At 40.5% G+C, this 10660-nt stretch overlaps 1 protein-coding gene across 5 annotated transcripts in view; it reads left to right on the forward strand.

The window, feature by feature from the left end:
* The window catches only part of GRIK1 (glutamate ionotropic receptor kainate type subunit 1), a 438990-nt gene extending 428835 nt beyond the window's left edge, over positions 1 to 10155 (forward strand). For 3 of the 5 annotated variants that reach the window (XM_043449029.1, XM_043449030.1, XM_043449033.1), the window contains 2 exons: positions 9200 to 9286; positions 9695 to 10155. In XM_043449029.1, the coding sequence (XP_043304964.1) occupies positions 9200 to 9286; positions 9695 to 9850 (243 nt within the window). In that variant the 3' untranslated portion in view covers positions 9851 to 10155. The remainder of the gene's footprint in view (positions 1 to 9199; positions 9287 to 9694) is intronic. The other 2 variants (XM_043449031.1, XM_043449032.1) reach the window with 1 other exon arrangement.
* The last annotated feature ends 505 nt before the right edge of the window (positions 10156 to 10660 follow it).

The following is a 10660-nucleotide window of genomic DNA, read 5'->3' on the forward strand; positions in this document are numbered from 1 at the left end:
CATCCAACTGTCTCTTAAATGGAAAAATATCAGTGTCTAGTCAGTGAGCCTAAAAGCACATTCAGAGTCCTGCTTAACCTCAGAGCATGCCAGGGCAAGCATCCAAAAATCCATGGCCCTTCCCAACCAGGAGCCTTGTGGAAGGCCTGAGAGAACCAGTGGATCAGGAGACTTGAGGTTGGAATGGAAACGATTCAATACGTAGTCCTGATATGGAGACCACAGTGGAACCTCAGGGCATCTCAGAGGACGCAGCAGAGATGGAGAGCAGCAACCATGGTCTGGCAGGATGTCACATCCCTGGGGGAGCCAAAAGGACAGAAGTGGCTTTGGACCAGCCACTCCCACTATCATCAATACCCAGGCCCTCGATCAAATTCTGCTAAGCCAAGACACCCCTGGGAAAGAAAAGGAGGAGAAAAGTGGAAAGAAGCCTGTATTAACTGAGCCATTAACCAAATGCAAGTGTGGTTTTAAACCAAAAGTGAGTTAACCTTGAGTTGACAAGATCCACTGGCAGATGGGGACCTCTAGGCTAGGATGAGTTGCTATTTTTTTTTTAAATGACATCACACAACTATTTTTGCACACCCCAGTTTGCAGCTTGAGAAAAATGTGTACTCAGTACATGTGGGTATATGCTAGTACCCCAGAGACACGCTGTGCTGTGCCCACAGGCCCTACGGGTATCTGTAGCCATCATCAGAGTTCATTTACCTCCAAGGCAGGGTCATTCTCTGCATGAAAAGAGGCATGCAAAGAATATATTGGAAGTTTATTTTTATGATCCTAACACAGCCTCTCAGTTGCCAAAAGGACCAAGCCCTCTTCTCTGTGAAGTGAGGGGATGCCAGTTTCCATGGTATTAACTCAGGCTGCCAGGCAGAGCCGGGGCACATTCATATGAGACCGACATCCAGAGGCAGTGGGCAGCCTCCTAGCTTATCAGAGGGGCTGGTGCAGGCTCAAGAGATGTTAAGTGTTAAGTGTTAGTTGCTCAGTCGTGCCCGACTCTTTGCTACTCCATGGACTGCAGGCCACCAGGCTCCTCTGTCCATGAGATTTTCCAGGCAAGGATACTGGTGTGGGTTGCCATTTCCTTCTCCAGGGGATCTTCTGAACCCAGGGATCGAACCCGGGTCTCCTGCACTGTAGGCAGATTCTTTATCGACTGAGCTACAAGGGAAGCCCAAAGAGATGTAAGGAAGCCAAAGATAAGCTAGAGGGTCAGAGATGAAATTCACACTGACCTTTGACAATGACACCAGAGAGGAAAAGGCCCTGTTGAACACTTTGGGTTGGCAGGGAAACATATTTTTGCCACTTCTAGGCAAAGAGAACTGCTCGCCTCTGGCTGGCCACGTGAGCCCCCCTGAAGTCTGCCCTCACTACAGAAACAACTCTGTTCTTTGGCCAACGGGCTTGATGGATCACACCCATCTGCCACTTCTGTGCTTTTTCTGGGGCAGCTGCTCTTGAGAACAGTCAGAGGCCATGGGAGACTTGGAAGACAGTCTCCAGTTGGCCCCCTGGCAGCCCAGTGACATTTCTCCACTCAAATGACGGCTTCATCTGAGAGTCTGGGCCCGAGAGTGGGCACAGTTTCCCTGTGTTCTGAATCCCCCGCCACCTATCAGGCTGTTTTGCCTTCTCCCACCCCTTGGGAGTTTTATCCCAGCAGTGACAAGTGAGGGGCCCCTTCTCAGGTATCCCTAGGGGTTTAGGCTCTCCCAAACCTGGCTGGACATTTCTCCTTGAAAGCAGATACCGAACAGTCCAATCTTCCCCACTTGGCCCAGTCACAAATGCTGGATCCAGAAGGCTCTCAACCTTTACAATTCCAGGCACCTTCTTTTTTCTCCTCTCAAACACCTGATTGTTGTAATTAATAGCTTCAAAGACAGCAATGGCTTCTATAGATCCATACAAGTTTATTTCAGAACTCAAAGCTGCAAATTTGACTTCTTTTTCCCCTTGGTCAACCCTACCCTCAGGGCCATGCATATGAAAGCTCTTGCTTTAGAAGTAGAAAAAGAGAGGTTGAGATATAGAATTGGAAAAAAGCACATAGATTAGTATCAAAATGTTCTGCCTTGCTGTTAACTTTGTATTTCAAAACTTTCTATGAAATCATCTCTAATGTTAGAGGGAAATAAACTTCTCTATATCCTAAGAAAGGGGTCCCTAATCCCTGGGCCACACTGCAGGATGTGAGTTGGGGGCAAGCAAGCAAAACTTCGTCTGTCTCCCGTATTGCAGGCGGATTCTTTACCAGCTGAGCCACTCGCAGAGCCCATCTGTATTTACAGCCACTCCCTACCTTTTGCATTGACACCTGAGTTCCACCTCCTGTCAGACCAGCAGTGGTATTAGATTCTCATAGGAGCATGAAGCCTACTGTGAACTGTGCTTGTGAGGGCTCTAGGTTGTATGCCCTAGAATCTCCCCTCTCCCAATTTTTCCTGGAAAAAATTGTCTTCCATGAAACCAGTCTCTGGTGCAAAAACGGTTGGGGACGGCTGCCCTAAGAGCTTGGGGATTGTGGACAGTCACACCAGGTGAAAAGAGAGAGTGAAGAAATGACATCCCACACTATACTTAATTTAGTGGAAGGAAAAAAATTCTAAATAAAATCCTTAAATAAAAATTAACCCAAGAAAGATGATCCATGTGTATCTGATGCCATCAAGTAACCCTGTCTTCCCCTATAGATATATTTATTTTAAAGACCTTGGATAAGAAACAAGGAATTCCAGGGCATGCCTTCATGCGGGAAATTAGAAGCTTAAATCTAGAACCTGAGAGAGCTAAAATGTCAGCAAGAAGCCTCATGTCTGGGGACAAAAATGAAATACAGAAGAAAGAGGGTAAAAGGACATAAAGATGGTAAAACATGGCATTAAAAGGAGCTAGGAAACATGAGCTACTGGCATCTATGTGCTATAGCCAAAGTGAGAGAAGACAGGCTCTAGGGGCTGGTACCTATGAAGAGCCCATTTAAAGCATAAAAATGCAGTGAAGCGGTCTGGGAAAGCAGTAGCGGCTGAGTCCCAGGTTCACAGGTGAGGGGAAGGGCAGGGACCACACTTTGACATTTTCACTCAGTGTTGAGATTTCCTCCACTTGAGAGTTTTGGTACAAACTCAGAGGAGAACCAACTTCCTCATGAGCTCCAGGGCACAGTTCATCATAACCACTATTATGGAAGCTACCGTGGCGACTCTCAACCTCAAAGATCCGTTTTCTTTAAAAAAAACTCCAAGGATGGTCACATAAAAGATGACCCAGGGTTTCTGAACAAACTCAGAAAACTGATAAAACCAGAGTAAATGATGCTCGAATTCTGAGTTCTAGGACACGGGAACTGCACACAAAGACGGTGCATGCATAGTTCCTCTAAGACTCTCCTTTCTGTAATTAATGTGGAATAATTGAAGCCTGATCTCTGTTCTCAGATCATCAATTATCCTGAGAAGTAAAACACTCGTGCAGATAGGCAACCAGACTTTCCAAAACCTTAAGATAGCAAGCACATGAGCAGGAGTCTTCTGTCAGGTTCCTTGAAAAACTTTTGGACTCTAGGCCCAGAGCATATTGAACATACGAGGTTTACAGCCACACGAGACCTGAGAGTTTACTAGTATTAAAGGATGTGAATGCTTAGTCCTTCTTGTTAAAAAAAAAAAAATTACTGAGACACTGCCTCTGACCCAGAAAATAATAACAATAGTTGTAATAATCATTATTTCTCAGCAAAGTATTCCTTACTATATCTACTGATATGCTATATTTTTCTAAGAATGGTTTTACAGCAAGACTTCAAATCGCAGCTTGCCTTTAAGTTAAAGCCTGTATATAAAATTAAAGATTTTTGCAGCAGTAAAATGACTTTATTATTGCCTATATCATTCTCTTCTTCTAAGCATAAGGTGAAAATTTATTACACAATGCTACAGATCATTTCAAGTGACTTTGAATAAGGAGTCTAATAAATTAAAGGGAGAAAACTATACAAAATGTAAAACCTGTATTATATTCTTGGGTAGGCCCGACCTTCTAAAAAATGTGTCAGAAAAACCCTTGAAGTTATGTATTCAAAGTAGTTCTCCTAAACAGTACTAAAGAATGAAAGCACTGAATGCATAAAAGTGGAATATACAATGAGAAATCAACCTGATATTCACATCCTGATGCCAAGTTTGCAACCAATATGAAAGCCTGTCCCAGATGGTTTAGGCTGGCTTCTTTCAATATTGTAATCGAAAATCAAATCCAGGCACACAACTTTTCCTATGATGTAAAAAACATTCTCCACCTTAGATTTTTTTTTTTTTCCTGAGGCATTTTATTTTAGTTACAAAAGGCGAAGAACTTAATTAGCTCCTCCCAACCCTTCCAGGGAAAGAGTTGCAATAATAGGATAAAGGTGTCAGAAGAGAATAATTTATGTTCATATTCACACTGAAGTGAAGTGAAAGTCATTCAGTCATCTATGACTCTTTGCAACCCCGTGGACTATACAGTCCATGGAATTCTCCAGGCCAGAATACTAGAGTGAGTAGCCTTCCCCTCCTCCAGCAGATGTTCCAGACACGGAAATTAAACCAGGGTCTCCTGCACTGCAAGCAGATTCTTTACCAACTGAGCTATCAGGGAAGCTGTACCAAGAGATCAATTATCGGGGTTAATCCAAAGATTAACAGTAGTTAATTAACAGCTAATTAACAGTAGTCAGCAATTATAAAGAGAAACAAGCCAGGTAAGGAGGTAAAACAAGGCAGAAGGAAAGGAAAGGGGGGTTGATGGGACACACCATCTGCACTGAAGAAGTGGACAAGAGGAATGGCTCCCTGCAGAATGAAGCAGTAGCTCCTTTTTAAAAGACTTGGGATGTAGTTGCTTCACAACATTTCATTGATTTCCACTCTACAACAATGTAAATCGACTATACGTATCCATATATCCTCCCCCTCTTGAGCATCCCTCCTATCCTACCCTGCCCCATTCCACCCCTCTAGGTCATCACAGAGCACTGAATTGAGCTCCCTACACTATACAGCAGTTTCCCAGAGCAGTGTATATATGCCAAGTCTACTCTCCCAATTCGTCCACCATCCCCATCACGCCCTTCGTCCACAAGTCTGTTCTCTGCATCTCTATTCCTGCCCTGCAAATATGTTCATCTGTACCTTTGGGTCCCTCTTCTTTTAAAGCTAAGAAAGCTGTAGTGCTAGTTGAAGTTTCAGCTGCAGTCTCTAATAGATTAACTTTTATTTCTCAGTTTCCTTTCTTCTACAAGAGAAATCACACACACACACACACACACACCACTTTATCTTTGGATAGAGTCAGGAACAGCATGATAGCAGTACTGTCATTCATTACTATACACATTCATTTATCAGTGAATTTTCCCATCAAACATATCATCATAGTGATTCATTGTAAATGGGGGCCCATAGGCACAAAGACGATTACACATTTAAATGACGAGAAGTGCAGTTAGTTTCCATTTCCTTCTTATAGATGAGCACCTATCATGAACAAGATACAAGCTGTCATAAAAACCTGTTACTGCATAAACACCAAAGCATGTTATGGGCTGGGTGAAACAAGTAATAACAGGCATTGAAAATTCTATGCTTTAAACATGCACAGAACCTGCTTAAACTAAAACACTGTTTATAAAATATTCAAAGGAATTAGTGCAAAGGAGGACATGCAAAGGCTAAAACTGAAGAAATATCAACTTTCTTTACTGTTTCTCTGCTCCACGCACACACACAAAATAGATGATAGACAGATAGATGATAGATTGTTGCTGGTCTTCAGTGGCTCAGTAATGTCCTTTATGACGCCATGGGCTGCAGCACACCAGGCTTCCCTGTTCCTCACCATCTCAGAGTTTGTCCAAGTTCATGTCCATTGAACTGGTGATGTCATCCAACCATCCCATCCTCTGTCATCCCTTTCTCCTCCTGCCTTCAGTCTTATTCAGCGTCAGAGTCTTTTCTAGTGATTCGGCTCTTGGCATCAGGTGGCCAAAGTACTGGAGCTTCAGCTTCAGCCTCAGTCCTTCCAATAAATATTCAGGGTTGATTTCCTTTAGGATGGACAGGTTTGATCACTTTGTTTTCCAAGGGACTCTACATAATTTCATAGATAGATAGATACGTAGATCAGTAAGTGCCATAGGCTTAAAATATTTTCAGTGCTACATAACATTTTATTTTAAAGACAGAGAGTAATTACTATGTGCCAGGTATTGTGCCTAAGTGTTTAACATATGTCAGGTTAATGAGTCTCATATTAGCTCTATGAAAAGGATTCCTCAGGGGAATATTTTTATTTGCTAAAAAGAGAGTATTCTACTATTATTTTCAGTTTACAGACAAGAAAACTGAGAAATAAAGAAAGAAAATAAACACCTGTCCAGTAAGCTTAACCTTCAACTCCAGTGTTCTGACACCAGGGGCAAACTCACAATTATAATCCATGGTCATCTATGTAGATCCATTAAAAACATGAATTCCATCTACCAGAGAAAAATGGGGCAACCCAGGATCCAAGCTCATCAGGGGGGTTTCCAGCCTGCAAAGTACTGAGATGCTGCTGCTATATCCTACCTCTAGTTTCCTGTCTCTAGTGCAAGGCAGCTAGTGGGCATTTTTATGCTTTGTATTTTCTAACAAAAGAGCTTAGAAATTTACACCTTCACGCCTTACCTGTAGTGTGTGTGTGGGTGGGTGGGTGGGTGGTTGTATGAACATAAAGGGGCTCATAAAACCAAATCTGGAAGTAAAAGCTTGGAAAGCTACCATAATTTGGATCCTAATTCAGAAGCTCAGTCTTTAATATGTTACATGTATTTTCAGTTCTTAGATTACAATAGGCAAATTAACTCATGAAGACAAGCCTCTCCCAAGCTACTCTGAGTTGAAAGATGACCTTCACACTTTCATTTCCTGTGGATATGAGAGTGTGTGGTTTACTCAAGTTCATGGCTGGGAGGGGCCTTAAAGGTCATCTTGTTTTGTGACTATAGCAAAAACTTGGAAGCAGAAAGGTCAGCCCCAATATCTTGCCATTTTCCTTTTGACAGTTGGAGACAGAGTAAGAATCAAAAAGAAATCATAGTTTATGACCAAAGACAGAGAAACCAGGCCACTGATAAAATGATATTTATATGCTTTCTCACACAGGCAGGAAGAAATAAATACCCAGGGTTAATCAAAAAATGAAGAAGATGTTTGCTGTATTTTCAGGCAATCAAAAAATTGGAGGGGGATTTTGTTTTGTTTTTAAAGAAAAATTTGATTGATAGGTATTATCAAGATAAGATTTGTGATTGCCCCTTTACCCAAAATAAGAAAGGAAAGACTGAAGAGTCCCTTTCTGGTTGTATCTCCTACATGAGCCATGTCTATTAATAGAAGCCCAATTTTGTGGTTTTCTGTGCAAAGTAAAGTGATTTGTCTAAAATCAAACGTCTGAGGGACTTCCCTGGTGGCCCAGTGGTTAAGACACCAGGCTTCCACTGCAAGGGGCGCAGGTTCAATGCCTGGTTCGTGCCACACAGCGTGGCCAAAAAAAAAAGTCGAGAAAAAAAATCAAGCATTAAAGACTTCAAATGAAACAAAAGATTATAGTTCTTAACATATTTTATGAGAAGAGAACCCACAGAATGCTCTTTATAATGACTTAATTAAAAGGATTAAGCATCATGGTGTGGGAGATTTCCAGTGAAAGATGTTAATTTGGGGAAGTCAAACGAGCTGAGTTCAAATACAAGCTCTTTAACTTATGAATCATATTTCTTGGGCAAGTTATCTAATACCTCTAATAGTAAGCTTCCCCGGCTATACAATGGGCATAGTAACTCCTTTCTAAAGCTGTTGTGCAGTTTATGTGTCAGAGCATATGTAAACTCGTTGGCACTCCTTCCTTCTCTCTCTCTCCCCCTCCATCTTACTGAACTTTCTGAAACCAGAAAAGTCCTGCGCAGAAACACTTTCTTCCTTTCAAATAAAATTCTGAACAAAGCTTGCAAAACCAAATACAGCACTATCTAACACAGCAAAACTATAAAATATTCATTCTATCTTAGTAGCGATACATAACATCACATAATGGCACAAAAATTATATCTCATTTGTGACACCCTTGCCGTTACATTTTTTGAAGTATAATTCTTGGGAAACATTTCTGAATTTTTCTTTGTGTGGTGTGACACCTTCTCAATTCACTGAAGCCACAACTTACCATTTGAAAGAAAATTAACATGCGTGACCTGAATTTTCATTTTTTTTTTTTTTTAGTACCATAGAAAAGTAGAAATGAAATTCAAATCCTATAAACACTTAGGTGTAAAAGAAACAAGAACGAATATGCAAACAGCTAGTTTTTTAGAGGTGTGAGCCTGGTAAGCCAATAATTTACACCTAGGGTCTAAATTTGTTGTCTGATTCTCAAATCAAGTAGAAGAATTAAAAATGCTACTTGCTTCAAATGCATCACCTTTTTTATGGAACAAAGTAGGGTGTCAATTTTCAGAAAAGCATGTTGCCCTTTGGTACAGAAGGACCACACAAGACATTCTGTAATTTGCACACAAGGGCCACCACTTCCTTCCTGTCAGGAACACGCACATCCTCTAGAAATCAGCTGGTGGCATATGATCATTTGGCTTTCAACTCTGCGCATTTTGTGAGTTACTGGTCAAGGAATAGTGCTTGCACTGCCATAAACTTTACCAAAGGCTCTGGGTTTTTAGAGAGCGTTTTAGGAGCAGTCTCTTCAAAAACAACACTACTTTGTAGAAATCCCTATACAAGCAGAAATTTGTCACTCAAAGATCTTCTCTTGGCTGGAAAAAAATGATGGCAAATTATGTCTTATTATGCTATTTATATATTGTGCATGTGAACAGATATAGCATAATTATAATAGACACATCTATGCACATATATGCCATCTGCATATGCATAAATTTTTATAATCATAATTCCATTTTCTTTTCATATTATGCCATCGTCTTTGCTGTGCAGTTCAATACCATATTAGTTTCATTTCAACCACAGCTGCATCATTGCTGCTGCCAGATCTCTGTTTAATTTATTCATTTATTTACTTTTATTATTTTTTTTTGGAGAAAATATACAATTTTAAATTGTTTTTTTTTTCTTTTTTTTTTTATCAGAAAGGAAAGTCATCAAGAATTAGATTTTATTTTAGGAACAAAGTAAGGTTTCATGGGAGAAAAAAACAAAGCCTTGGTGTAGAGAAGGTTTGTTCATTTTCTATAGCATTACTGAAGTGTCCGTATGCCTTGATAATCCTATCAATGTTTGGATCATCTCACTGGGGGAAATGACTTAATTTAACTCTATTTTGGTGTCTCCGCAAAGGTAAGTTTTCTATTTTGAGAGCCTACCTGGGTAGTTTTCTGCTACTTCATTTGTGAATGAAATCCCAAAGTTTGCCCAGCTGACTTGCCAAATCTGTTTCCCCCAGTAGTAAATGTGGGTGGCCAGTGGGTGGAGGAGGAGGTGTGGGAAATGGCTGGGGATTCACCCTGTAGCAAAGTTACCTTCAACCAATATCTCATAATCCTAAAAGCCTAGACAGGAAACAGATCAATGAAGGCTGGAGACAAGTGGATCAAACTGATGCTCTATTATTTCATGTTCTCCAGTGTCTCTCTTTCAATGCCATCATGGAAGAACTGGGAATCTCACTCAAAAATCAGAAAAAGTTAAAGAAAAAGTCAAGAACTAAGGGGAAATCATCCTTCACAAGTATCCTTACTTGTCATCAAAGACGAACTCAGAGAAAAGAGACGATGGCGTGAGCTGACAACATACCTGGAGTAAGCGTTCAGGAAGAAAAACATGCTTACTGCAGGTTTTTGGAGAAAGGATTTCTAACAACGGTGCAATGTTTTCCATACGTCTATATGCATAACTCGGATTATGGACACAGATACAAGAAATACAAAAGTTTAAAAAGCTCAGAGAGACTGAGATTACTTGGGAAGCGGCACGGATTCTTTTGAAATGAATTTGTACGCTCACTTATTTTACCTTTTCTCTTTCATCCCAATAAACTGCTGTGTGTGCTTTCTAAATAATAATAAAACAACAGGGTTTTTTTCCAGAATGAGTTTGAGTGTTGGTTTGTTTTCCATCACTTGCTCTGATTCACAGTGTTTGGTTTCCAAGTATTATCAGCTGTCAAGTTTGCTATTTTGATGAATCTTCTTATCTGTTCAGCCTGACAAAGCCATTTCTGGCTGTGTTAAAAAAAAAAAAAATCTTTTTAGTTTGTACCAAGTACCTTGTTTTTCTAGTAGAGTGAAACCATTCATCTTTGTGTTTTAAAGTCTAATTTTATAAGTAGTTTGAATGGTACTTGGATCAGAGACTATAATATAAAAGGATACTAAAAAGGAAAAATTAATTTAAAAAATAAAAGGGTCCACCACATTCAAGGCACCCTTCTAGGTTCTGGGGATACCATGGTGAGGAAAACAGATATGGTCCCTGCCCTCACACAGTTTATAATAAAATGAAAAAGAAAAGCATTCTGTTACCCAAAGCTGGATTGCACTTCCTCAATGGAGGTCAGAAGCTGCGGGAACACACAGGAGTATTTAACCTGG

This window comes from Cervus canadensis, chromosome 27 (genome assembly GCF_019320065.1).
Source record: "Cervus canadensis isolate Bull #8, Minnesota chromosome 27, ASM1932006v1, whole genome shotgun sequence".
Taxonomy (NCBI): domain Eukaryota; kingdom Metazoa; phylum Chordata; class Mammalia; order Artiodactyla; family Cervidae; genus Cervus; species Cervus canadensis.